We start from the raw sequence: 27,793 nt of genomic DNA, 5'->3' as shown, positions 1-27,793 counted from the left end.
ACATTATGTACCATATATTGGGCCTCAACTGGGCCTCATGAAAAATACAAAATACTTGGGGGACTTAGCCCATCACCTATGTATTGAGGAGTGAGCCCTTATTTTATAAAAGGGACTCCCTCACTTTCATTAGAAAGCACTCATGAAAAATACTTGGGGGACTCTAGCCCATCATTTATGTATTGAGGAGCGAGCCCTTATTCTATAAAAGGGACTCCCTCACCATCATTAGAGAGCATCAACTCTAGCCCATCATTTATGTATTGAGGAGCGAGCCCTTATTCTATAAAATGGACTCCCTCACCTTCAACGCCACAAGCCAAGCCAACCAAGGCAACGTAAGCCACGAGCCTCGCAGCCTCGCAGCATGTGCTATTTCTAGTTGAGCATAATTTCAGATTGAGCACCACCTCATATCGAGTATCAGTTCAAGACGACATCTAGTTACTTCGGCCCACACATGGACTGAATTTCAAGTCTCCAGCCAAAAGACTTTATTGACTGAAGACTTGGGGGACTACTGTTTATACCATATTTAGGGTATTCGTATTTAGATCTTGTACAAATACTCGGGGGACTTAAATGTAATTATGTAATAAAGGAATGGGCAAATATGTAATAAGTGAAGAGCCCTTATTCTATAAAATGGACTCCTCACCCTCACAATTGAGGGAGAGCCTCCTCACCCCCAGAGGCCTCACTCTCACCTCACAAACTCCCTCACATTCAGAGAGCTCACTCTCACATTACAGAGCTCTCACCCTAAAAAAAGCTCTCATCCTCTCACAAATAGAGAAATACAATATTAGCGTGGACGTAGCCCAAACATTAGGGTGAACCACGATACATCTTGTGTTATTTACATTTCTTGCGGATTCACGGTCGGATTTACGTTGTTCCAAGACCTCCGGTTTTGTGCATCAACAGGGATTACCATGTTTCTTCATTGGCGTAACCCAGTGTCGTACAACTTTACCTTCAGGTGATGGACATGTATTGCCTTCGGGCGAATGAGGAGTGAGATATTTATGCCATACCCTCAACTTCACTAGCAAAACTAGTGTCGGACAGCTTCATTAGCCATGGCTAGTGTTGGCGTGTGATGTTATATATTTCTTTTCTAGAGTAACCCAGAGTCGTGCAGCTTCACCTTTGGGTGATGGGGCCTACCATGTTACTTCACTAGCATAACCCAGTGTCGTACAACTTCACCTTCGGGTGATGGACATGTACTGCCTTCAGACGACTATAATACCCCTAGAGAGTACAACATTGATGTGATTTACATAGGTTTTACGGATTTGCCTTCAAGAGACTATATTATCATTTCTGAGTATGGTTTTATACGTACTGATTTTATGAACGTTTTCATGGCATGTAGAGTTTTTGGAAACTACTATGTAGTATTATATATATATATATATATATATATATATATATATATATTTATATATTTATGCGTTTTCAAAACAGGGGGTTAGTATGTTCATAAAGAAAACTGTTTTCCTGTTATTAGTATTATTATAAACTTTGGTCCACTCACATTTTATGTTTTTGCGCCCCCTCAGGAGTTAGAATTAAGGCACATGATCTTGGCGTCAAAGCACGTCCACATAGGTATATTCGAGTCTTCTCAGTGTATGACTCTTCCCTTCGTTCATAACTTTTTTATTATAATTCTTTCATATTATTCTTATTTAGTTGTATGCTCTGAATACGTTCTTGCATTAGCATTTTCGTTCTGATTACATATTTTATTCGTCGGCATTTTAAAAATGGCTTCGTCACCTTCGGGTATTAGCCAGCATGTGCCCATCCTGGTAGTAAAGAAATATCGAGATCGAGATGTGGCACGACCAATGCATTTTAGACCCTTGGATGGATGCAAGTATTTTCCTTTACACAAACTATGCATCAATGTTATTGACATATTGCTTGATGGTTATTTACAAACTATCTATACTTTTTGTAAATAACAAGTTGAATTATAAGGGTTATATGGTGAATTTAGATGGTTCATCGTGAGTTTGTTAATTAGTACAACATTGTTTGTTTGTTCAATTATATGGATGACTAAATCATATTTTCTTTGGTTGATATTCTATATATATGATCTTTAAAGGAGGATTGAGAACATAAGCGGCTCCGATTACAATATTTATAAGGTCAAAATACGTTAGTCACAAAAAGTGAATAATGCGATGCATTATATAAAATGGATGCAAGTATTTTCCTTCACAAAATTATCCATTAAGGGTGTGTTTTGTTTGGGCTCACTAAGTTTCATTGGACTGGACTGGACTATAGTCCAGTGTTTGTTTGGTGCGGGGATTAAGTTTAATGGGATTAGCCAGTACTCGCTCCGACTAACCCCTTCTCTAAACGTTCTTAGCGAGAACCCCCAATTCTCACGGGATTGCTAAGCCTGTCTTCGAGAGTGTTGCTCGCTCCTCATTCTTGGTCGTCCTCCTCTCCGATCCTCCTCGCTGGTCCTTCTCGCTGGTCCTGCTCATCTTCATCTGGTAAATTCCAAATTCGATGACCTATTTCTATGATTTTGTTTTGTAGATTGTGAAATCATTATTGGGTTCTGATTGATTTTGTTGGTTTGGGTTCGAAATTATTAATGGGTTATGATTGATTCCTCGTATATCCTTCTAGTTGTTATGCTTATATATACCTTCTAGTTGTTTGGCTTGGGTTTTTGACGGGTCGGGGTAGTGTTGGTAACCCCAATGATTAGTGTGTGTGTGTAACTTTCATTTGAAGTGTTGAACCTCGTTGCTTGCTGCTACATACCCATGTGATTTTTTATATGTATAACATCGATCAACTTCCTGACTTTGGTTCTTGCCTTGATCCAGTTCAATTTGAAGAACCTTTGAATCGTGTTAGGACATCCATCTTTGCTTGTGCAGTGGTGAGATGCTATTTTCATTTATTTTCTCCTTTTATTTTCGCTGCAAGTTTTTACTACCTTATGCTTGCTTTTGTCATTATGGAGAAAATCGGCTCGTCTTTGTCTTTGTCTTGTGGGTATAATCTATATACATATGATATATATTTTGTTTCTTGAGTTTGAATGCATGTTATTATACTCACTCTCTGCACTTTTTCCTGTGTGTAGCCAATGGAAAGAATATATCAATCCAATCCTTCCAAGTTCGAATACTTGTACAGTTTGGTGAACCATGATGTCAAAACAAATACTCTTTTCAAGAGTACCTCCGTTTCTCTTGTTTGGCTCACAAGGTACACGATAGAATCATAAACTCAGATTATTTTCTTTTGGCTTTAGAACCACCTCTGCACTTTGTCAAAATGCGATACATCACATTTTTCATACTACTCTTGATTTATTTTCAGATACATGGATTTTTTGGTAGAGCTATTTCGGAACTTACGGGAGCATCCTCTAGATTGGGTTACGATTCGAGCTGTTTATAATGCCTATGCCAAGACCCTGATAAAATGGCATGATGAAAAAATTATACTGACTTTGATTCCCCTTCATTTATTTGGTGACCTAGGATTATTCGTACTAATCTTTCCCTTTGAATGTCCTATTTCTATGCTTCACTAGTGACAATTATATTCTGCAAGTTGCCGGCTTTGCCTAGTTGCTTTGTAATTACTTCGCCCGGCAACACTTTAGTGTATTTCCATGTTCTCCATATACTCAAACTAGTTTTCTTTCTTTTTAGTATATAGTACAAAACTCATATGAAAGCATGAAGCTATTACACTTATTAAACACGAAAGCATTTATGTGTTTTCCCATGTTCGAGAAATGTCTTGCTTCTTAGTATAGTCTTACTGCTTCAACAGAGGAAATTTCGGAAAACTCCCAGCAACTTATCATTGGTTGTTCTCTATGATTTATTGTTTTACTACTCTCTTAAGTGAAATTTTATTGGTTAGAAAATTTAACTTAATTGTTCACTGGAATGATAGCTTGGAAGCAAATATGCTCCCGAAAAAGACTTGTTGTTGAAGGTGATCGGAGGCAATGGTGATGTCATGGGAGACATGGAGAAATTTTGCACTTCTTTACTCCTCTACTTAAACAGAATCACGAGTTTTTGGTAAGTTATTTTTTTCAGTTGCATAATTTACTAGGCTCCTTACTCTTAATAATCCTTTCTCAGCTGGTAGGAGCCAATAAATCCTTCCTTCCGTGTTGAGGTTCTCTGAAGAAAGGGGAAGTTTAAAATAGAAAAAAGAGGCAATGAATTATTAAATCATTTGTTATTGTAAAATGTTAAAATATTTGCTCATGAACTTTACACTTTTGAGATAGGCTGGAATGGATGATTTTAAGTTATTTCGTGCTAGCCTTGTAGCAAAGGTACCAAGTACATACCCAAAACAAAGAAAGATGGGGAAGACTATGTTTGCTCCTGCTTTGGAAGAATTGGAGAGTGTCAAGTCTGAATCAAAAGAGATTATGACGAAGCATTTCTTGGAATCGTGCAATAAGATTTTGCCTATTATAGGTTCATTCATTTCTCTCATTTATTTCATCCCGTGAATAGTGGCTTTAATTTGTTTGATTCCAAGCTTTGAACCTTTTTTTAAGTTTTCAAGAAGGCACACACCTGAGACTTGGCGTTTATAACGATTGTTAAGCATAAAGCTACATGACCATTTGTTATTTATTTGTACAATATGAGCTTTATGATTTGGTTCTGGGCTTGATGTAGCTGAATTTGGAAATGCTGTGTATCCTGTTACTTTTGACATCCGTACTTGTGTAGTGGTAAGATGTTATTTTCATGTATTTTCCCTTTTCCCTTTCATTTTCTGCTTTGAGTCTCATACTTTCTACTTTTGTAATTTTGCCTTAATTAGAACGCTTTGCATTGTCCAGCTTGGACATGGCAATGCTAATCTAAACTCTTTGCATCCGTATGCTCAGAACATCTTATGGTTATTATGCATGTGAAGTCAGGTCGTATGTTTTGTTTATTAAGTTTGAATGCATGCTAGTGTTCTCACTCTATCCAATTTTGGCTTTGCATAGAGATTGCAGTATAGATATTCATCGGAGGCAATGGTGATGTCACAGGAGTTCTAGCTGGCGATGCCCATGTGGCTCTCAGTGTTGGTGTTGATGGCCACGACTTGCGTGTAGCAGACATGGGTGATGTTCTAGGTGAAGCTTTCACTTTCTATGTATTTAACAAGGACTTTTGTTGGTTTACATGGAAATGACTCATTAGCATTCCTGAATTATGTGAGACGGGAGTTGTTGTTGTGCTAAACTTGGGGAATCTTGAATGCCATACACTTAGTTTTGAGACTCAATTCAGCTCATAACAACAAGACTTCCGAAGACATCCTTTAACAACATTTTTGCATCAAGTTTATTGTTTTATTTCTTATTGTAACATTTGCTTGTAGAATATCTTATATATGTTCACACATGGCTTTTGGTGCAATATTTATTGTATTTATTTTCAAGTAGGCCTTCAAGTTTCAAACATTGGGTGTAAAATTTATCAATTGATACAATTTTTCACAGCGTGGTATTCAACATTATTTAGGCATTATATTTTCTTTAGTTAAAAAAAAAAGATCCATTTTTCACATATTTATGTTATTCTGCTTCTTAGTCCGATACTGCACCAAACGCTTCACTAAGCTAGTCCAGCTTAGTCTAGTCTAAGCCAGTCCAACTTAGTCCCTGCAGCTAGTCCAGTCCGAGACAGTCCGATGCAACAAACGCACCCTAATGGTATAGACATATTCGTTGATGGTTATTTACAAACTATTGATATATCAAAGCATTATGGTAGAGAGACTAACTATTTAGATTGAATATTGTAAAACAATGACATGGTTATTGATGATTAAATTATTACTTTAATATTAATTAACGTGTTTATTTCTCATTAATGTCACATTACATAATTTGTAAATTTAGTCTACAAATTTGATTTACCCAACATTATTCTATATAAAAAACAGAAACTGCAATGTGAAAAAGAAAATGCAAATATTGTAGCAGCAGGGCAATGTAGTCAACCTGATTGACAAAGAGGCATACGGACACATCGAAACCCACACAACAAAGAAAAAAAGTAGTCATCAGATTCATAGTAAAAAAAAAAAAAAACACTGTTACACTGACCGAGACTGTCTAAATTCACTAAAATTCTCGAATTGCATGACAAATGATGCTATCTTTATGACGTCGATGTTTGATTCTTATCCGTCCACTGAACATCTTATGTACAAATCCAACCCAACCCAACCCATTGATCATCAATCCAAGAATATGAATCAAAAGAATAAAAACGGCTGCTTTCCAAAATATATAACAAATTGGGCCAAATTTGAACTTGTACTATGCGATTGCAGCCTTACACGGGCAGGACTTGGAGTCCCCTGGGCCTCACTTGGCGGACTGAATGGTGGCGCCGCTGTTGTAGCAGGCAGAGGCGGCGGAAAAGATGGCGGATTGGAAGTTGGGTTAGGCGGAGGTGGACTGAGAATTGATGTTGGCGGAGGTGGGCTTAGAATTGATGTCGGCGGAGTTGGAGGAGGCGGGGTTGAGATTGATGTCGGCGGAGACGAGGTCAAATCTAGGTTTGCATGCATTGCATATTTCAGGAATGGAGCATGATTTATAATATGCTTTGCTGATTTTTATATTTATGATTTACGGAGAAATTATGATTTATTTAAATTGCTTTTACGAGATAATTACGATTTATCAAATTTATGTTTTACGAAAGGTTTATAAATTATTGGATTTTCGTAGATGAAATTCTATGGATTTGTGGATACGATTTATTTACGGAACATGAGTTATGATGGAGTTATGAGATGAGACTTTGAGCTTTTGAGCTCTGAATTTGAGATGAGATTTTGAGATATGTTTTCGGTACTTATCTAGCGGGTTATCATACAACACATCAACACAACACGGGTATGTAGACGTCTATGACCATAGGACACAGTTGAGGATGTCTATGTATATATTTCTTCTTCGGTGTAACCCGGAGTCGTACAACTTCACCTTTGGGTGATGGGGACTACCATGTTTCTTCACTGGTGTAACCCAATGTCATACAACTTCACCTTCGGGTGATGGACAAGTATTGCCTTCGGGCGAATGAGGAGTGAGATATTTATGCCATACCCCCAACTTCACTGGCAAAACCAGTGTCAGACAGCTCTACTAGCCACAGCTAGTGTCGGTGTGTGATGTTATATATTTCTTCTCTGGCATAACCCAGAGTCGTACAGCTTCACCTTTGGGTGATGGGGCCTACTTTGTTTCTTCATTGGCATAACCCAGTGTCGTATAGCTTCACTTTTGGGTAATGAACATGTACTGCCTTCGGGCAACTATGATACCCTTAGAGAGTACAACATTGATGTGATTTACGGAGGTTTTACGGATTTGCCTTCAGGCGGCTATATTATCATTTCTGAGCATGGTTTTATACGTACTGATTTTATGAACGTTTTCATGGCCGGTAGGGTTTTTAGAAATTACTATGTAGTATTATATATATGCGTTTTCAAAACAGGGGGTTAGTATGTTCGTAAATAAAATGGTTTTCCTATCATTAATATTATTATAAACTTTGGCCTACTCACGTTACATAATTTGTAAATTTAGTCTAAAAAGTTGATTTACCCAACATTACCCTATATAAAAAACAGAAACTGCAATGTGAAAAAAAAAATCCAAATATTGTAGCAGTAGGGCAACGTAGTCAACCTGATTGACAAAGAGGCATACGGACACATCGAAACCCACACAAGAAAGAAAAAAAGTAGTCATCAGATTCATAGTAAAAAAAAGAAACACTGTTACACTGACCGAGACTGTCTAAATTCACTAAAATTCTCGAATTGCATGACAAATGATGCTATCTTGTGATCGATATGACGTCGATGTTTGATTCTTATCCGTCCACTAAACATCTTATATACAAATCCAACCCAACCCAACCCAACCCATTGATCATCAATCCAAGAATATGAATCAAAAGAATAAAAACGGCTGCTTTCCAAAATATATAACAAATTGGGCCAAATTTGAACTTGTACTATGAGATTGCAGCTAAACACGGGCAGGACTTCGAGTCACCTGGGCCTCACTTGGCGGACTGAATGGCGGCGCCGCCGTTGTAGCCGGCGGAGGCGGCGGAAAAGATGGCGGATCGGAAGTTGGGTTAGGCGGCGGTGGACTCAGAATTGATGTCGGCGGAGGTGGGCTTAGAATTGATGTCGGCGGAGTTGGAGGAGGCGGGGTTGAGATTGATGTCGGCGGAGACGGGGTCAAATCTGGGTTAGGCGGAGGAGGCGGGTTGAAATTGGGGTTAGGTGGGCTGGGCTGGGTCAGAGTTGGATCGGAATTTGGTGGGATGGGCTGGTTCGAACCGGAATTTGGGTTAGGGAATTGAATTGGTGGGGAGGAGAGAGGGCGGCAGGAATACGAATCGGCGGAGCATTTGTGGGATTTTTGGAAGCCGTGGCGGAGAACCCCAAATCCCAAAACCAGCCCAAGTACCACCAGCACTGTCACCACAAAAATGAAGATCTTTGTTGCTTTCCCCACATAGCACATTTTGGTTTGCTGGGTTTGAGTTCAGACAGATTGGCGGAGAGAATGGCGGTGGTGGTGGGATTTGCTGGGTGTTTTGCGTCGTCTTCTTTTCATGGCTTAGAAGGCGGAGGGAGAGAGTGAGGGTAGTGAAGGTGTGTGGGTATTTTTGGAGTTTTAAGGATTGAGAATTTGGGAGAAAGAAGTAATTGTGGCCACGTGAAGACCAATTTAGGGTAAATGGGAAAGTGGAAAGCATATGGGTAAAGGCATGGTTTTATCCTCATCCAGCGTGTCGTACTAATAACACAGGATGTCATTATTATTTTATTAGAACGCATTTCACATGAAGTTATACCAGTGTAGGATAATATTTTAGGCTTTATACTTTTGCGGATAATATTTTATTTTAATAGAACAACTTATATGGTGCGGTTTGGAACGATAATCTACTTGAGTACACCGTTATAGTTACGACTGGTATCATGTAAGTTTTACTTGAATGACATTGTTGTAGTATCTTTGCTCTAATAGGGGTATTTTAGGTGAGGAGTAATTAATATCTGTAATAGTAGGGGCATCAATAAAGTGAAGCCGTTGAAGAGGATATATTGGAAGTCGAGCCACCAATCCTGTCTGCCTGCCAGAGTGCCATGTCATTCCCCTTGGGATGGAGCTGGATGGATGGAAAAGGATCTCGCCGGATCATTTTCTTGAAATCATGTAATCATCATCGTTTATCATATATCGTGCAGTCAATTTTCGTTAAATACTATTTATATTTAATTTAAAATTTAAAATAATTTTTTATCGCACAATATACGCTAAACGGTCATGATCACGGGATCTCTTACATTTCCAAGAAAAGAATCCTCTGAGCTGGATCACTTGATTTTAACAACTTACCCTCGGTTTCCTCCTATTTACAATCTTGTCCTATGGGCTCCATTGCTTTTGAAGCCTTTTAGTTGCGAGCCTCTAGATTTGGTTTGGCTAACTTGGATCTTGGATTTATGATAGCTAAGCTCAATATGTCCAAACCATTGATTCACGTCACAATTAACAAGTAACACATTTGATTTAGTGGTACTTGTCTCCATTTCATTGAGGATGTATCCGGCTTGATTCACTTGAATGTATGGCCGAAGAATATTTATGTTGAGTTTGATAACTAGTCGTGACTAAGAGCTGCTCTAGAAATATTTTATCTCAAAAACAAGATGAAGCTCACACAACAATTTGGTTAGTTTCTCTTGGCCACCTATGTTACCCTTAACCTCATTGAAGCATTTTTTCAAGCATCTTTCCTTCATAGCCGTCATTCAACGAAACAGCGAAAATGATCGGACAATTTCTTGTGTAGCAATAGTGGGTCGTAGCTAGTTGCTTTGGCTCTTGAGACGCTTTGTCAAGCACGTTGCCGTATGCATTAACGGCAAGTGAAAGGTATGTGGATCTACCAACAGTTGTGACTAACGTATTGGAGTGATGGAGCTTTGTTATGAATAAATATCCTATCATTCGTCAAAAAAACGAAAAAGCATACCACTTTTCAAAGGAATACAATATTTTCTTGTTCGGATGCATTTTTTGTTTCTATCTTTGAACAGATGCTCTCAAGTCCACAAAAAATGGAGAAGACAACAATAAGCATGGCCAGAAAATAATGTGGCCACCGTCTTCTCTTTTCCTCTCCAACCAAAACTCTCTAGAAAATCTTCCATTACCATAACCTATATATCAATGCAGGCAACAAGAAACCAGAGTTTTCATACTACATCACGCTTCATGTCGCACGGACTCTTTTCTGCTCCATAATATTACAGCGTGGTAGCATCGTCGTTACGTATAGTCCCCATGACAACAAGCACAGCTCTCAGTGGTTTGGGAGAGAAAGTAACTGCTTATCACAGTAGGTGCTTCTTCTGCCCGCATGTTCCACTTTCAAACGTGCTCGAGAGTGCAGAGGGAGCAAGTAGAGTATGGAGGCAACGAACCAGTTCAGCCCCAGCTTTCCGCTCCTGCAGTGTAATCCAAAGTCCTCGAGCTGTTGCATCTGAAATTTCCACCACAGAACGAAAGGTAAATGACTTCCTCACAATCTTCTCATCTACAAATTCTTTCATAAAAATCTTAAGGGCTGCAACAAGAGAAGAACTTCCTTATTAAGGGGTTATTGTGACGGTATCTTAAGTCAATAACTCGTGTAAGAAAGTGCGTGGTTGGTTTGAGATACTGCCGCATGGCATAAATAAGTTTTTGTCATGAAACAGACACAAGAAGCATGTGTTTGAAATATTGACCAAACAAAAAAACAATCCATGAGTTTGAATCTTTAAAAAGCCTAGAACATGTGCTGAAAGGAGGGCAAGTTTATGTTTTCACTGTAAGATTAATGATGCTGTAGGTAAGTTCAATGACCTTAATGCTCCTTGTATGATGCATCTATGACCTAGTTTTGTAAAGTTGTTTGAGGGCTATATATGGTATCAGACTCTCAGAGGTGGTCCAAATAGCAGATAAGAATGCAAACAAAATAAGCATGTGGATTTTAGATGATAAATGACCCCCCATTGGGGCTACCAATAATTTGTGCAAAGATAAGGTGCAGCAGAAGAAGTGCTTATCTCTTTTTTTGGTCATCAAGATAGTGATATATGTTCTATAAAAGGCAGCAGGCTGGAGTAGTAAAACTGCATAAACTCCATCGTTTTAGAGAAATCAAACCCTAAAAGATCTTCTCTTACACAACAATGCAGGTGGCAACTTCTCTTAGTTATCAAGAAACGATGCTAAAAAATTATGTGCCGATCTTCGTGATGCTCCCTGTAAGTCATAATTCTTCCTTTCACTAGCATTATGTATGCATTATAGTTTGAAATATAATGATCATCACAAAAAGTTCTAATTTTTCTTTTTGGGTTTGTCTTCGTACCAGTTGGGATTTGTTACGGTTGACAATGTTTTGGAAGACAGAGACAAACTCGTGAAGGATCTGAAGGAGCTATGAGCGGCAGGTGTTGATAGGGTTATGATAGATGTGTGGTGGGGGATCATAGAATCCAAAGGGCCTAAGCAGTATGATTGGAGTGCTTATAGGAGCGTGTTTCAATCAGTTCAAGAATGTAGGAGATGTTGTAACAATCCCCATTTCCAAATGGGTACTTGAGATCGGAGAATCAGACCCCGATATCTTTTATACCAATCTCAAAGGTAACAGGAACCCGGAATACCTCACTCTAGGTGTGGATAACCTGCGTCTCTTTGACGGACGAACTGCTGTGGAGGTAAGGTTCACAAGATTTCAACATGTAAAATGTTCATGCCATCAGCTAGCGTTCATTTTATCAAGGTTACATCGTTAATCGTTCTGTTATACAGATATACAGCGATTACATGAAAAGCTTCAGAGAGAACATGTCGGATTTTCTAGAAACCGGACTTATTATAGACATTGAAGTAGGGCTTGGCCCTGCAGGAGAGCTCAGGTACCCCTCTTATCCGGAAAGTCAAGGATGGGCTTTTCCAGGGATTGGAGAATTTCAGGTGGGACTGATTTATTAATTTGACAATCCTATGGCTTACTGGAAATATTAAGCAGGTTTAAGTTTTAAGCACATTACCTATTCCATATTGCAGTGCTATGACAAGTATCTCCAAGCAGAGTTTAAGGAGGCTGCAACGGTTGCAGGTCATCCTGAATGGGCATTGCCAGTTAACGCCGGAGAATACAATGATACTCCTGAATCCTCAGGGTTCTTCAGATCAAACGGGACGTACGTTACTGAGAAAGGGAAGTTCTTCTTGACTTGGTACTCTAATAAATTACTGATCCATGGTGATCAGATCCTGGATGAAGCCAACAAAGTTTTTGAGGGCTGTAAATTAAAGCTAGCTGCCAAAGTAAATATTCTAATGTCGTAACAAACTCATACTAGCATTACTTACCATCTTAACCCCCATTTTAATCCAAGAGTCTGTGCTTGATTATCGAAGCAGGTATCGGGAATTCACTGGTGGTATGAAGTGTTAAAGTTTGTTTGTTTTGTGTTTTGATTGAGTGTTTGAAACGGTTTCTTGGGTAGGATAGTAGAGAAATTGAAAGGAAAAGAACTTGGAGATTTGGTTTCTGCTGTGCTAATAATGCAGCAGACTTAATTGAATAAGTAGAGTGATTTTTACACAAGAGTATGGTGCATTTCCATCACCCATACTTTCTACAAAAGGTGATTGACAAGAGGCTTTAACAACCATTAAGCCTTACTACTCCAGATTACATCCTAACCCTTCATTTTGGGGTTAAATGATTTAATCTGGAGTGTACACTTGTCACTCACACACTTACACAAACATTTAAAAACAAAACTAGCCGTTGGAGACTAGAACCTTTCATTTTCTTTCTTCTTCTTCGATGCAGATGACATCCTTTTGCTCGGGAGTATCTTGCTGCCTTCGACTCCTCGACTCCAGGAGCTGGTTAGCTTCCAACACTCCCTTCTAAACTGCTTCTGGGAGTCAATCCGAGCAAACCCCTCAGGTAATTGAATCTCTCCTTCGGTAGTGCTTTTGTGAATATGTCTGCGATCTGATCTTCTGTGCTGCAATAGATTAGCTTGATTGTGTTGTCTTGCAATGCTTCTCTGATGAAATGATATCTTCTCTTGATGTGTTTTGTTCTCTGATGAAATACTGGGTTTTTAGTCACGGCAATTGCAGAGGTGTTGTCACACAGAAGTGGTGTGGCTTCAACTTGCAATTCGCCAAAATCTTTAAGTATGAACCTTAGCCAAATAGCTTGAGATGTAGCTTCTGATGCACTCACATACTCTGCCTCGGCTGTGGACAGTGCAACACTTTGTTGCTTCACAGAGGCCCATGAAAAAACCCCTGATCCGAAAGTGAAAGCATAGCCCGATGTGCTTCTACTATCATCCTCACTGCCACCCCAGTCACTGTCACAGAATCCAATTAGAATAGATGACTTTCCCATCTCATATTTGATCCCATAATCAAGAGTTCCTTGTACATATCTTAGCACTCTCTTAGCTGTGCCCATATGTATCTTGCTAGGATTCTGCATAAACCTAGAAAGTAGGCTTGCTGAGAACATTAGATCCGGCCTTGTTGCAGTTAGATACAATAGACTGCCAACAATGCTTTATAGAGACTAGCATCTGCAGGTTCACTTCCATCCTCCTTCTTGAGCTTCTCATTTGCAATTAAGGGTGTAGAAACTGGTTTGCAACCCTTCAAACCAAACTTTTCAAGCAAAGTTTCAGCATACTTCTTTTGATGAATAAAGATGCTACTTGCTTTTTGAATTACCCCAATGCCAAGAAAATGATGCAAGAGGCCTAGGTCAGTCATCTCGTACCTCTTCATCATTTCTTCCTTGAACTCTTCCATCATTGCAGCATCATTTCCAGTGTAGACAACATCATCCACATAGATTGAGACAATGAGTGTCCTGTTGTTGCTTTCTATCTTGGTGTAGAGTGTAGCTTCACTAGGACTTTTCTGAAATCCTTTCTCAATGAAATATGAATCAATCTCACTGTACCAAGCTCTTGGAGCTTGTTTTAGGCCATAAAGAGCCTTCCTTAACTTGTACACTTTTTCTGGAAACTCTTGATTTGTGAACCCTTGAGGTTGTTCCACAAACACTTCCTCCTCTAGCACTCCATTTAGAAATGCAGATTTAACATCCAATTGATGCAGCTTCCAACCCTTCTTGGCTGCTAGTGCTATCAAGGTCTTTATGGTGTCTAACCTTGCTACTGGAGCAAAGGTTTCATTGAAGTCTACACCAGGTTTCTGTGAGTAACCTTTGGCCACTAACCTGGCCTTGTTCTTTTGCACAGAACCATCTAGATTTAGCTTCACTTTGTACACCCATTTTACACCAATCACAGGCTTCTCACTTGGTCGATTTACAAGTTCCCAAGTGTCATTCTTTTTTATCATTTCAAGCTCTTCCTTCATTGCTTTCTTCCAAGCTTTGTCTTTCTCAGCTTCTTCATACGTTTCTGGTTCTACTACACAGTAATTACATGTAGCATAAATCTCATCCAGATTTCTCAATCTTACTGGAGTTGAACTAGGAGTTGTTGTCTGTGATTGACTTGATTGTGGACTCATAGTAGCTTGCTGTGGGGTCCCTTGTATGTCACCATTATCTGTGACTTCTTCTTGAACTGAGGTCTCTATAGGCTCCCTTGTTTGCCTTTTGTTTAGGTCAATTTGTAGAGAGACACTGTCCTTTTCCTCTACCATTGTATCCCAGTTCCACATTGAGTCTTCATCAAAGATAACATCCCTTGATAGGATTATCTTTTGAGTCAATACATTATAAACTCTGTATCCTTTCTCACTGGTACCATAGCCTACAAAAACACCCTTGTTACTTGATTTCTCCAACTTGTGCCTTAGTTGATGAGGGATGAGATTGTAGCATACTGAGCCAAACACTCTCAGATGCTTCACAGAAGGCTTCCTTCCACTGAACACTTCAAATGGAGTCTTCTTCTCCAATGCCTTAGTAGGACACCTATTCAATAGATACACTGAGGTGTTCACAGCTTCACCCCAAAATTTATAAGGCATGTTCTTCTCATGCATCATAGACTTAGCCATTTCGACTATAGTCCTATTCTTCCTTTCTGCAATCCCATTCTGTTGTGGTGAATATGCCACAGTGAGTTGCTTCTCCAACCCTACATCTTCACAGAATACATTGAACTCATGTGAGGTGTACTCACCACCCCTATCACTTCTTAGTCTTTTGATTTGGTATCCACTTTGCAATTCCACCATTGCCTTAAACTTCTTGAATATTGTGAATACCTCAGACTTGAACCTCATGAAATACACCCAACACATCCGTGAATAATCATCAATGAAGGTTAGGAAATACCTGTTTCCACTGATTGTTGTTGTTCTCATTGGTCCGCACACATCTGAGTGAATCAATTCGAGTGGCTTTGTTGCCCTCCAAGCCTTTCCAGCTTCAAATGAATCTCTGTGATGCTTGCCAAACACACACCCTTCACAGATTTCATTGCATTGATCCATTTTTGGTATACCTTGCACCATTTCATCCTTTTGCAGATTTTGTAAGCTTGTCATGTTTAAATGACCAAGTCTCTTGTGCCATAGTTTCATAGAACTTGTCACACTTGCTTTCTTTGCCACTTCTTCTAAGTACTTCAGTACAAGTGGAAAGCTTCTGTTTTTCACTTCTACTTTGGTCACCAAGTTTGATAGGGAACTGTCATCATAGATCTCAACCACAGTTCCCCCAAAGAGTAAGAAATAGCCATGCTCCATCATTTGACCCACACTAAGTAGATTCTCATCCAATCCAGGCACTAGCATCACCTCCCTTATACATCTTCTTCCTTTCTTGGTGTTGATAACCAGAGTTCCTCTTCCAGTGGCTTTGACAATGTTTCCATCACCCATTTTCACTTTTCCAGTGAAGTTTATATCGATGTCAATAAGTAAAGACTCATGTGCAGTCATGTGGTTGCTGCAGCCACTGTCAATGTACCACACTTCATTGTTTCTCTCCATTTTTGCATTGAAAGCACAGAACACATTTGCTTCTTCTTCCACTTGATTTGCACAGTTTACTTGTTGCACATTCTTTGATCTGCAGTCCTTCATAATGTGCCCAAACCTGTTGCATTTGTGGCATCTAGGTTTGTCCTTGAACCAACACTCTCCAAGGTGGAATTTATCACAGTGCTTACATTGTTGCTTGGTTCTTGGACCTACATTGGTGTTGTTGCCTTGGTTAGGTCTTGAGTTGTGATACCCTTTTCCTTCCCATTTCTTGCTTTTGCCCTTCCACTGTGGTTTCTGATTGCTTGCACTGGCTTGACTACTAGATCCAACATTGAGTGTTTGAAAGGCTTTCTCAGGTGCAGAGTCAGCATGCCTCTCGAGCCTTTGATCAAAAGCTCTTAAGGATGCCATCACCTCTTGTACACTGAGAGTTTCAGTGTCTTTGGTTTCTTCTATGACACTCACTATTGAATCATAGGGTTTAGTCAAACTAATCAACAGTTTTTGGACAATTCTTTCATTAGGCAGTTCCTCACCATATGTTTTCATCTTGTTTACAACATCAAACAGCCTAGTGAAGTAGTCTTTTAACAGCTCATTTTCCCTCATTCTTGTATACTCAAAATCTCTTCTAAGGGACTGAAGTTTTACCTTTCTAACTTTGGTGTCTCCTCTGTATTCTTGCTGTAAAACTTCCCAAGCTCCCTTTGCAGTCTCTTCATTTGCTATCCTCGGAAAAATGGTGTCTGAGACAGCACCTTGAATGATTCCAAGTGCTCTAGCATCCTCCATCCGATTCTGCTTCAGTGTTTTGAGTTGTGTTTCTGTGAGATCCTCCTCTAGAGCATCGATCTCCATCTCAGGTAGTTCATACCCATGTTGAACCATATCCCATAGATCATAGGATTTGAAAATGGTTGTCATTCTTATTCTCCAAAAATCATAATTCTCCCCATCAAAGACTGGAGCTTTTAGCTCACTGCTACTGCTGGATCCTTTCATTTCCAGAATTGTTTGTTGATTATTGTTATAGAAGACACTACGTTGGTGCTCCCAAAGATCTTATCTTGCACAGATTACGCCCCGAAAGTTGTAAGATCAATAACAAAGCTCTGAGGCCATGTTAAAGTTTGTTTGTTTTGTGTTTTGATTGAGTGTTTGAAACGGTTTCTTGGGTAGGATAGTAGAGAAATTGAAAGGAAAAGAACTTGGAGATTTGGTTTCTGCTGTGCTAATAATGCAGCAGACTTAATTGAATAAGTAGAGTGATTTTTACACAAGAGTATGGTGCATTTCCATCACCCATACTTTCTACAAAAGGTGATTGACAAGAGGCTTTAACAACCATTAAGCCTTACTACTCCAGATTACATCCTAACCCTTCATTTTGGGGTTAAATGATTTAATCTGGAGTGTACACTTGTCACTCACACACTTACACAAACATTTAAAAACAAAACTAGCCGTTGGAGACTAGAACCCTTCATTTTCTTTCTTCTTCTTCGATGCAGATGACATCCTTTTGCTCGGGAGTATCTTGCTGCCTTCGACTCCTCGACTCCAGGAGCTGGTTAGCTTCCAACATGAAGTTGATAATCATGCCGCGGAGCTTACTGCAGGATACTACAACGTGAAAGATAGAAATGGGTACCGACCTATAGCAAGGATGCTGTCAAGGCATCATGCAATTTTGAATTTCACATGTTTAGAGATGAGGAACTCTGAACAAAGTGCTGACGCCAAAAGTGCGCCTCAGGAACTTGTTCAGCAGGTAAAGATCTTGAAATTTATGAAGACCAGCTTTCCTACTTCAGTTTCGTTTCTCGTTGAGAAAATACTGTTTTACTGTTCTCTTCTTGTACAATTCCCTCCATAAAACATGTTGAAATGATTCTCCTGGAAAACCCTACAAAAATTTATCTTTCTTCAGTTTTACAAGTATACAGAATCAGAAAAATGAAATTCGATTCTTGATGTCCAGTAACACCCAGGTTCGGAATCAAATATGTATCTTAACGAATTTATACTATTGTCAATGAGAAAAATATGGAAAGTAAAAGCGCATCACTAACAAATAAGAAGGAACAAACAAGTTAAACCGAGGATGCATTGAAAATGGACAACTGCATACTATGACAATCATGTTTTGCAAAATACATGTCCAGGTTTTAAGTGGAGGTTGGAGAGAAAACATAGAAGTTGCCGGAGAAAATGCACTTTCTAGATACGACAGTGTGGCTTATGACCAAATCCTTCTAAATGCTAGACCAAATGGCATCAATAAAGACGGCCAACCAAAATTAAGGATGTACGGGGTGACATTCCTTCGTTTGTCTGATGAACTACTACAAAAGACGAATCTTGATACATTCAAGATATTTGTAAAAAAGATGCATGCTGATCAGGTAAGCAAATCTTTATGTATGTGCCTTAAGGACATGCTCTTTCCTGGTGAAATATGTCATCAGATCCCTCATTTATGCAGGATTACTGTTCAGACCCAGAGAAGCACAATCACCACCTAGGTCCTCTGAAACAGTCGAAACCAGAGATTTCGATTGAAGATCTTCTGGAAGCAACCAAAGCATTGGAGCCATTCCCATGGGATAAAGAAACAGATATGAGTGTCAGTGGTGGAGCTGGTGGACTTGGTGGGCTACTCTCTAATTTGATAAGAAAAATCTTCTCTCTAGTTAAGCGATACAACTGCCAAGCTGGGAGTGAAGCAACCAATAAATTGGCATAGGGTGGCAATGTCAAAACAATTTGAGATGTCTGCTGTTTAAATAAAAGAATCTGTATTTTCCATGGAATGAATGTACAGATAATCTTATGACAGTATCATTCACCAATAATCCCCACAAGAGCAAACTCCATGTCTAAAGTGGTGAAACCTACGGATATCTCACATTATAATCTCTCGATTCATAAGCATAGAGATCATTTTTGTTACTGTGTGGCAATCGCTACATACACGAAGATTCTTGGTTATCCTGATTGTTGTCCCTGGTTGGGTTAATAAGGGCGAAAGCAATCGCAAGTCTCCGCTATGATCCCAAAGCATCTTCTCCTTTACTTCCCTTTAAACGTCATAGAATACTGAAGTGGTGTCAGGCTTGTATCCCAGCTTCCTTGAGCTGCAGATTCAAGTCTTTTAACTTGGCATAAATATATCGTGTCAGTAGGTGTGACTTATCTCAAACCAAAAACCTGTGAACCTTCTTGTCTAACTCCACCAAGCTGTAGCCGGGTGTTTCTTCATTCCCTTCCTTCTCACATTGGCTCTCACTCTTTCCACATCATCCCATCTCTTCTCAGAAGCATAAATGTTGGAAAGGCAAATGTAGCTCCCCACTCCATTTGGGTTCATTTCGGAACTTTTTGTGCTGCAATGTCCGCCAGCTTAACATAACATTCTTGTGTAGCCTGCAAGCAGAAAGAAGTGCAGCCCATGTATCACTGCTAGGTTTTGACTTCCATGGTCTTAATATGCGTCATCTACACGCCCTGCCAACCCCATATCCCTGAACTTCTAGTACATTGCAAGAAGAGCATTAGCCCACATAAATATCCGACTCCAACCCACTAACCACAACCTCCCCATGAACCCTCCTCCCAATTTCCAAAAACCAACAGATTGCCGCACGCCTTGAGAACAAAAGGGTACGTAGAATTGTTCGCTTTCTGTCCAGAACTAAGCATTTCAAGGTACAAAACCAGAGACTTGAACGAACAGCAATTGCAGGCATACCCCTGATCAAGAAATTCCACAGGAACGAGTATTTCAGTATAATGCCATCAAAAATCACCTCCGCCTGCGGCATTTTACCACAGCTTGATTAGAAAGCGGCGAGCTTGGTGCAGAGATAGGTGTTGTTGTTGAGATTTCCTGTGGTGACGGCGACGGCGTGGAGCTGCTGGCCTTTTGGGAAGGATTTGGTTTTGGCGAGGGATTGAAGGTGGTTCCGCATTGCAGGGAAGTGAATGGTGGGCTGAGAGATTGTTGTTTGAGATGGAGAGTGAAGGTGCAGAGAGATTTTTTGAGTAGTTTGTGTGTGTGTGTGTGTGTGTGTGTGTAAATATATTTGAAAAGCTCGTGAAGATGGCCGGCATTTCAGTTTCCTCTCCCTCTTTTGCCTCTCTCATTAAAAAAAGTGAAAAAAAAACCGAAAAGCTTAAAAAAGGATGGAGAAGTGGGGTATCGATCCCCATACCTCTCGCATGCTAAGCGAGCGCTCTACCATCTGAGCTACATCCCCGATTGATTGTTTAATGAACAACTCTTATTATAACGTACTATTGGACTTGTTTAAATGCTCGTTTGTGGTTTTGGATTGGTTTGACTTGGATAACCCACTAGATTCAGTGAATATTGAATGAAAATATAAATTTCAATTTGTATATTTTATCTAGGTGAAGATAAAAGATAGAGAAGTCATGAAGAAAACTTGTCCCTCAATTCCCACTATTTTGTGGGGATTAATTAGGATAAATAATTTTTCGGCATGATTTCTCTATCATCTACCTTTACTTGGACAAATATGAAAGTTGATATCCATATTTCCATTTAACATTCATTTAGTTTAGTGAGTTATACAATCCTAAGCAACAACGAGACCTACAAGTACAAGTCCAGAGTGAAAACAATTTTAAATAGATTTTAGTTTTATAGACATATGCTTAGTCCAATATTACACTTCTTAAAATGTTATCATTCACACATGCATATGTAAACGATAGATGTTTGATAGTATGCTAAATGCAATATTACACTTCTTAAAAGGGCAAATTAGCATGAATGATCGATCATTTAGTTGGAGAACTGATCAGTTTTTAGTAACGACGACATATTAGTCATATATCGATGACTCAACGATGACATAACAACCACATAACGATCCTAAATCTAATATAATGACAGATATAATAAACACTGATCATTTTTGCAACCAAATATCTAAAATCATTCCTGCTAATTACCCTTATTACTACACAAAAAATGAATAAAGACTTGCTTCAATTGTACAAATAATTTTTTTTGTTTTTGGGTGAATGATTGATTTCATTGAACCCAAATCAAGGGGCACAGGTACATCTTCTACTACAAAGACCTCCAACCAAGTCGGAACGTCTTCTATCCATACTGTATCCCTACTACAAGTATACAACTTAAAAAGCATCGTTTGCTAGCTGATGAGCAACATTGTTACATGTTATATATGTATACGTATGGCAATCAAATATTTGTATATAAACAGCCAAAACTTCTACGCACTTCAGAGAAGCAGTAGTGCAGAGAGGCAAGATAATTGCGACTACCATCGTAACGTTTTTAAACGAGGGGGGGGATTCAAACTCAAGTGCTAAGAAAATGAGTTCCTTAAACGTTCTTTAAACAACAATGAAATATAAGAGTTTGTAACTCAATTGATTAATATTATTTATCACTTAACTCGAGAGCTTAAGTTCAAATTTTGCCCTCTACTCTAATAAAAAAACGTGGAAGCTAAATTTAGGATAAAAATATGGAAAGTATTAGATAAGGAAAAAAAATTAGAAAAACAAAAAGTTGATTGAAGGCAAGTATTGTAAAAGCCAGAAAGGAGCTCAAGAGACAAATGACCAAAATAAGTCTAAAGACAATCATGGGCGTCCCACATTGTTCTCCTCACGTCTTATATTACGCGTCATTCTCTTTCTCTCTTCTCCTAAACCCCCGAAAAACAAGAAACATGCCGGCGAACAAAAATCTAAACACAAAAATATTATTAAAAAAAATCCAAATTAGCTAAAATCCTTCTGGGGTTGAATTAGTTTACAGCCCCCCATGACTTTATGTTTTGATTCATCTTTTTTATTGCATTTATCAATGGCGGTCGTGAACACAACAATGCTCTGACGTATCAAAAAGTATAAATTTATTTTTCAGGCATTGTTGTTTTTGCATGTTCATATCTCCACGTTCAAATCTTCAACGTCTCGGATTTTCCGATCGAGATGGTTTAAAACATTGTGGGTTCTTCTCGGAGCTGAGAAATCTGACGTGGGTTGTCGTCAAAATTGAAGATTTTTAATCACTTTGGGAGGAGGAGCAGAAGCGCGCGGCCGCCATTGTTGCAGGTGGAGCTTGGAGGCTGGTATTTGATTTTTTCAATTTGGAAACGTTTCGTTTCTGTTTTGTTGGAGGGAAAATTGGAGGTTTGTGCCACAAGTTCGATGAAATGAGAAGGAAAATATATGGACGGGGTGGAAATGAGAAGAGACGGTTATGCGGTTGTTTTTGTGATTCTGCTTTGTGCATTGGTGATAGGGGCGTCGGAGGGGGTGAGGAGGACTAAAGAAACGTTTCCCGGCAATGGTGGCGATTGGCTTTCGGAGGAGATAGACGAAGACATGGTATGGAATTACCCTCTAAATTATTTTTTGTGCTGATTATTTCTCCTTTTCATGCATTTAGCCATGTTATGACTAATTTCAAGGTTGAACATTTTGCCATTTCGTAATGGGGATAGTAATTTGGTAGATACGTATATAGTTGTATGAATTTAATTAGGGATAAATTTGACTACAGGTAGAGCAGGCATGGCTTCATTGCAGGAAAGAACTGATAGACGTGAAAGATGCTGTCAAAAATTTTAACTTGTACATTCCACAGGAAGCAGCCGCTGACTCTGAAACAACGTTCTTATTGAAAAGCAACATACACCATGCAGTTTTAGTTCTTCCTCCTCATGTGAAACAAACATTTTTTGATTGCTTAAGAAAGAAAGGGCTTCTGCTTCGTGCTTCTGGAAAAAAGGCTACCTCGAAAAATTGGTTCATCAACTACTTAGAGTGGCTTTTAGGGTGGCCCGATGCTCCTAGAAGACATTTGGCCAGTGATTCGCATAGGCTAACAACGCCAAGCCCTTCTCCATCTCTAGCTCCAGGGCCTACTCCAGTTATAGCTCCTGGCCCTGCTGCTAAGTTGCCTAGACATCAAGCACCTTCACCCTCACCTTCTAAACGAACTCATACTACTTTACGTGCTAGTCCAAATCCTGCATCAAAGGATCCCTCGTCGAAAAGGAAAAATCCAACATCAAAGGATGCGAATGCCTCACCAAAAAAGAAAAATCCACCAGCGAAGAATCCCTCATCCGGAAAACAAAAGGCGCCACAAAAGGATAACAGCGGTGTGATTAAACTAATTGCTATTGTTGGAATTGCAGTAGTAACACTTGTCATTGTTGCACTTATCTGTTTCTGCTGTGTGAAGAAAAGGAGAAGCCGAAAAATTGGTCCAAGAAATGGACCAAATGATGACAGGCCTCTTCTCACATTATCCGCTGGTATGTATGCAATTCTCTGATCTCTTGCGCTGATTGATGATGATTTTCTTCGCATTTTGAGGCGTGTCACAATCTTTGAATGCCACAGGTTCTTCTCAGAAGTCTACTAGTTTAGAAAGCTCCGGTAACAAAGAGTTTGGCACTAACGCAAATTTTGTAAACAATATGGCCATGAAAAAAGACAACGAATCTGCACCGGGTGATGCAACTACATCAGAAGCCATGGCAGGAGGGTCAATTCCTCCCCTAAAACCTCCCCCTGGAAGACAAGCTCCTCCGCCGCCTGAACCACCAGGTCCACCACCACCTCCTCCTCCTCGTCCTAAAGCCCCACCACCTCCAAAAGTTGCACCTCCACCGAAACCATTGGCCGGTAAGATCAACCGTCCACCTATAGGACCTAATCGCAAAGCAAACAGTGGCGATAGTGGCGATATGGATGCTGAGGGATCTCAAAAGACCAAGCTAAAGCCATTTTTCTGGGATAAGGTTAATGCCAATTCGGATCAGTCAATGGTCTGGCATGAGATCAGTGCAGGATCATTCCAGTAAGGCTTTACTTTCTCTTGATGGATCGAATTTTTCATCCACAAAATTACTTAAAGAAACTGCAATTTAACTTCCAACTTATTTACAGATTCAATGAGGAGCAGATAGAGTCGCTATTTGGTTATAACGCAGTGGATAAAGCTAAAAATGATCGGAAGAAGGAACCATCAGCCTTAGAACCTGCAGTCCAGTATATTCAAATTATTGACAGAAAGAAAGCACAAAATCTTGCAATTCTTCTACGAGCATTGAATGTGACAACGGAAGAAGTTGCTGATGCCCTCCGAGAAGGTGACTCTCTCTGTTTCTCTCGTCGTGAGAAATGTTTCTAGGATATATTCCATTTTGTATGCTCTTTACATGTGATCAACTCTTCATCCTTCGGCGTTTGCCACTATGAAGTTCCATGTTATGTTTCTCCAATTTTGATTCCAAGTACCAAAATATGAGAAGAAATAGAATAAGTCGGGGCCATGTACAAAATAGAAACTACCATGTTTAATCGAATAAAAACTCGATTATCATGTTACGAAGAATAAAAACCTAAAAGGAAAGAACATAACATGGAACCTCAGAAATTAAGAATTCAAAAATACCATGTTTGAATTGAATAAAAACAGGAACTACCATGTTTAATAAGTTATAAAGAACGATGGGCTAGTCTATGTGATATTTCTTATCTGTAACATAGTTATTTCCTTTATTGATTGAGTCAGGTAATGAGCTTCCTGTGGAGTTCCTCCAAACCTTGCTGAAGATGGCACCGACTGCAGAAGAAGAATTGAAGCTTAGGTTATTCACAGGCGATATTGCTCAACTTGGTACCGCAGAGCGGTTCCTCAAAGTCATGGTTGACATACCATTTGCTTTTAAGCGCATGGAGTCACTGTTGTTCATGTGTTCCCTCCAAGAGGACGTTTCTACCACTAAAGAGTCCTTTATAACTTTAGAGGTGAGATACTAGCACTATATCTCTTGAACGATTATAGCCAGTCAAAGAAACCTCAATGTTTCTCTGTTATCTTACTATTCCTCGTCGTAAATGTCAGGTTGCTTGCAACAAACTCAGAAAGAACAGGCTATTCTTAAAACTTTTAGAAGCGGTTCTTAAAACTGGAAACCGTATGAATGATGGCACCTACCGTGGTGGTGCACAGGCATTTAGGCTTGATACACTTTTGAAACTTGCTGATGTAAGAGGCACTGATGGCAAAACCACACTCATGCACTTTGTTGTTCAAGAGATCATCCGTTCTGAGGGTCGAAGAGCTATTCGCACAGCCAGAGAAAGCCGGAGCATGTCAAACTTGAGTACAGAGGACATAGCTGAGGATGTCAATGATGAATCAGAGGAGCACTTGTGTAGCCTCGGTCTTCAGGTTGTCTCAGGTTTAAGCGATGAACTTGAAGATGTGAAAAAGGCGGCACTTGTAGATGCTGATAGCCTAGTGTCGACAGTTGCAAATCTTGGCCAATCACTAACCAAAACTCGAGATTTTATAAATGTTGAGATGAAGAATCTGGATGAAGATAGTGAATTCCAACGCACACTAGTCAGTTTTGTGGAGCACGCAGAATCTGATATTACATGGTTGTTGGAAGAAGAAAAGAGGATAACTGCTCTTGTGAAAAGCACAGCGGATTACTTCCACGGGAACGCAGGGAGGGATGAAGGCATTCGCTTATTTGCGATTGTCCGTGATTTCTTGGTAATTCTAAACAAGATATGCACAGAGGTTCGAAATTCAACAATGAGGGCGGCGAAGAATGCCAAGAAAGAGGCCCGGGCACCAACAACGACAGAAACAACTCCAGAAAATCGTCAAGCACCACCTACAGAGGCCCAGGCACCAACAGCAACAGAAACAACTCCAGAAATTCGTCAACCACCACCTACAGCTATGCGTCAAGTCCCAACAGCGACAGAAACAACTCCAAAAAATCGTCAGCCACCACCTACAGATATGCGTCAACGGCTCTTTCCAGCAATTGCAGAACGGCGGGTGGAGGAGGGTTTCAGTTCAGATGATGAGACCTAGTTTTTTCATATAGAGTAGCTAAAATTTAATTTGGAAAAAAATTTCCTTATGCTTTGGTTGTGTTTGGAAGCAAATTAAAGGTTGCTTGGAGTTCAAGTAATGCAGTAGTGCTAAAACCATGTGTGCAGATGAAATTGGCCTTCAAGTTTTTGTGGTAATTTCTTTGTATCTGTCAAGTACTCCCTATTCTTCATTGTGCTACACGAATTTAGGCAGCATTGAAATCACGAAAGCACAACAACCAGACGGTGGTTCGCAGCATTTCTCCGTCTTTCGAGCACGGGAATTTCATGTTCAAAATCTGTTGGTTGCACAAAGATTGTGTCTTTGCAGAAAGAATACTGGATGAAAGGGCACCCCATGGATCTAATGGCAAATGGGGTTATGTACAGAAAGACTTGTTAATCCAAAAGATCAAAAACACCATTGCTGTTTTTGCCATCTTTATATATACAACATATTTCTTCTCAAAATCCTATTTTACTGCAACTAACATGACATGCCCCGATCCCTATGTCCAAGGGACATCGGAATGGTCACGTGCTGGTGGACACCAGAAGGTGACGCAAGCTATTTAATGAATGCATATGTTGAGAACAAGTAACTCATGCGTATAAATTGCGTTCAAACTACATAAATTGTAGCAAAATAATAGGATGTGACTATTCATTCCTACGTGAAGATACTATCACAATATTAATATTCAACTCCCAACAATTAATCTAATGATAATGCATGACATGTTTACAGCATACAACCAATCCAGAGTACAAACGGAAGGTAAGATAGAGAAGTGCATTACAATAGATGTCAAGCAGAGAGGATGACATGGTATCACTGGTAGGGGAATGTCTCGTATCTTGAATCGTATTCCTTGTTCCTATGTCTTGAGGGGGCGCAAAACGAACATGAGTAGACCAAGTTGATATATATATATATATATATATATATATATATATATAATAAAACAGTTATCAACATACTAACTCCAAAGTTTTATGAAAACTAATAGCATAATATGTGATAGGTTTTCCGAAAACCCTAGCATGCCATAAAACCTTTCATAAAACATATCTCGTATATAGTGTGCTAACTAGTGGTATCATAATCGCCCCTACATCACCCGACCTAAAGGCCAATATATAAATCTTCAAATCGACCTGATGGCCTATATATAAATTTTCAATCGACTCGAAGGCCCCTACATCACCCGACCTGAAGTCCTATATATCACCCGACCCGAAGGCCTATATATTTCATTACCCGTAAGAAAAACAGTGACCTCTAGATATGCACAAAACATTGAACATACTATTTCCAAACATAAGTACATATATCTCAAAATCATCATCATAACATATAGTCATCCATCGTATATACTATAAAGAAATGTAAAGAAAACATGTTCATAAATAGTATATAGTCATCCATCATATATACTACAAAGAACATAAGTTCGATAAAATATGATATTTCAAAATATTCTCAATATAGCATGATAATCATATAATGTAAATCCAATTTACTTATAAAATGTTTCGTAAAATGTAAAACGTAAATATTAAATCATGCTTGTAAGCATTTCTACTAATAAAACATGCATTTTAGAAGGAGTCCACTCACAAATACTTCGTCGTCAAAGAGTCGTACGAAATAGGGATGACAGAATCGTTGCTAATATTCCCACCTAAGCACATAAAGGGTACAATTGATAAAACTATACTCAAACGATTGAATTTCAGGAA

The 27,793-nt window shown here is 39.3% G+C and overlaps 3 protein-coding genes, 1 non-coding gene and 1 pseudogene across 9 annotated transcripts; 3 read left to right on the top strand and 2 right to left on the bottom strand.

Moving 5' to 3' along the window:
- Positions 1-2,334: 2,334 nt before the first annotated feature.
- Positions 2,335-5,441, top strand: LOC103432138 (glycolipid transfer protein 1-like). Of its 5 annotated transcripts, none has more exons than XM_029099765.2 (8): positions 2,335-2,522; positions 2,865-2,920; positions 3,128-3,252; positions 3,367-3,538; positions 3,997-4,085; positions 4,336-4,496; positions 4,704-4,759; positions 5,024-5,441. In XM_029099765.2, the coding sequence occupies exons 3-8, from the start codon at positions 3,131-3,133 to the stop codon at positions 5,075-5,077; spliced, it is 654 nt and encodes a 217-aa protein (XP_028955598.2). In that variant the 5' UTR covers positions 2,335-2,522; positions 2,865-2,920; positions 3,128-3,130; the 3' UTR covers positions 5,078-5,441. The 5 variants fall into 5 exon arrangements, with proteins under 5 accessions (XP_028955598.2, XP_028955597.2, XP_028955596.2 ...); XM_029099764.2 differs by having other exon boundaries at positions 3,955-4,085; positions 5,033-5,441; XM_029099763.2 differs by having other exon boundaries at positions 3,955-4,085.
- A 2,639-nt stretch (positions 5,442-8,080) lies between these two features.
- LOC103404918 (leucine-rich repeat extensin-like protein 3) lies at positions 8,081-8,587 on the bottom strand. The gene has a single exon (XM_008343882.3). It carries the CDS (start codon positions 8,585-8,587, stop codon positions 8,081-8,083), a length of 507 nt encoding a protein of 168 aa, XP_008342104.3.
- A 2,633-nt stretch (positions 8,588-11,220) lies between these two features.
- On the top strand, positions 11,221-18,984 carry LOC103404786 (beta-amylase-like; annotated as a pseudogene). Its single transcript, XR_011578187.1, has 8 exons — positions 11,221-11,391; positions 11,502-11,850; positions 11,945-12,109; positions 12,203-12,466; positions 12,563-12,584; positions 17,713-17,900; positions 18,295-18,534; positions 18,615-18,984. The product of XR_011578187.1 is annotated as a beta-amylase-like (transcript).
- A 1,331-nt stretch (positions 18,985-20,315) lies between these two features.
- Positions 20,316-20,388, bottom strand: TRNAA-AGC (transfer RNA alanine (anticodon AGC)). Its single transcript has one exon. It is a non-coding gene; the product is annotated as a tRNA-Ala (tRNA).
- Positions 20,389-21,757: 1,369 nt separating this feature from the next.
- LOC103404919 (formin-like protein 3) lies at positions 21,758-26,504 on the top strand. The gene is made up of 6 exons (XM_008343883.4): positions 21,758-22,525; positions 22,701-23,460; positions 23,549-24,008; positions 24,098-24,300; positions 24,726-24,961; positions 25,059-26,504. Exons 1-6 carry the CDS (start codon positions 22,367-22,369, stop codon positions 26,046-26,048), a joined length of 2,808 nt encoding a protein of 935 aa, XP_008342105.3. The 5' UTR covers positions 21,758-22,366; the 3' UTR covers positions 26,049-26,504.
- Positions 26,505-27,793: the final 1,289 nt, after the last annotated feature.

The sequence above is a fragment of the Malus domestica genome, chromosome 17 (genome assembly GCF_042453785.1).
Source record: "Malus domestica chromosome 17, GDT2T_hap1".
NCBI classification, from domain to species: Eukaryota; Viridiplantae; Streptophyta; class Magnoliopsida; order Rosales; family Rosaceae; genus Malus; species Malus domestica.
This window is presented reverse-complemented; position numbering and strand designations above follow the sequence as displayed.

Coding starts and splice junctions, on each gene's coding strand:
- LOC103404918 (XM_008343882.3), bottom strand. CDS start 8,587: ATGTGCTATGTGGGGAAAGCAACAAAGATCTTCATTTTTGTGGTGACA.
- LOC103404919 (XM_008343883.4), top strand. CDS start 22,367: ATGGACGGGGTGGAAATGAGAAGAGACGGTTATGCGGTTGTTTTTGTG. Junction 24,009..24,097: donor ATCAGTGCAGGATCATTCCA/GTAAGGCTTTAC, acceptor ACTTATTTACAG/ATTCAATGAGGAGCAGATAG. Junction 24,301..24,725: donor TGCTGATGCCCTCCGAGAAG/GTGACTCTCTCT, acceptor TGATTGAGTCAG/GTAATGAGCTTCCTGTGGAG.
- LOC103432138 (XM_029099763.2), top strand. CDS start 3,131: ATGGAAAGAATATATCAATCCAATCCTTCCAAGTTCGAATACTTGTAC. Junction 4,086..4,335: donor AACAGAATCACGAGTTTTTG/GTAAGTTATTTT, acceptor ATTTCGTGCTAG/CCTTGTAGCAAAGGTACCAA. Junction 4,760..5,023: donor ACATCCGTACTTGTGTAGTG/GTAAGATGTTAT, acceptor GGCTTTGCATAG/AGATTGCAGTATAGATATTC.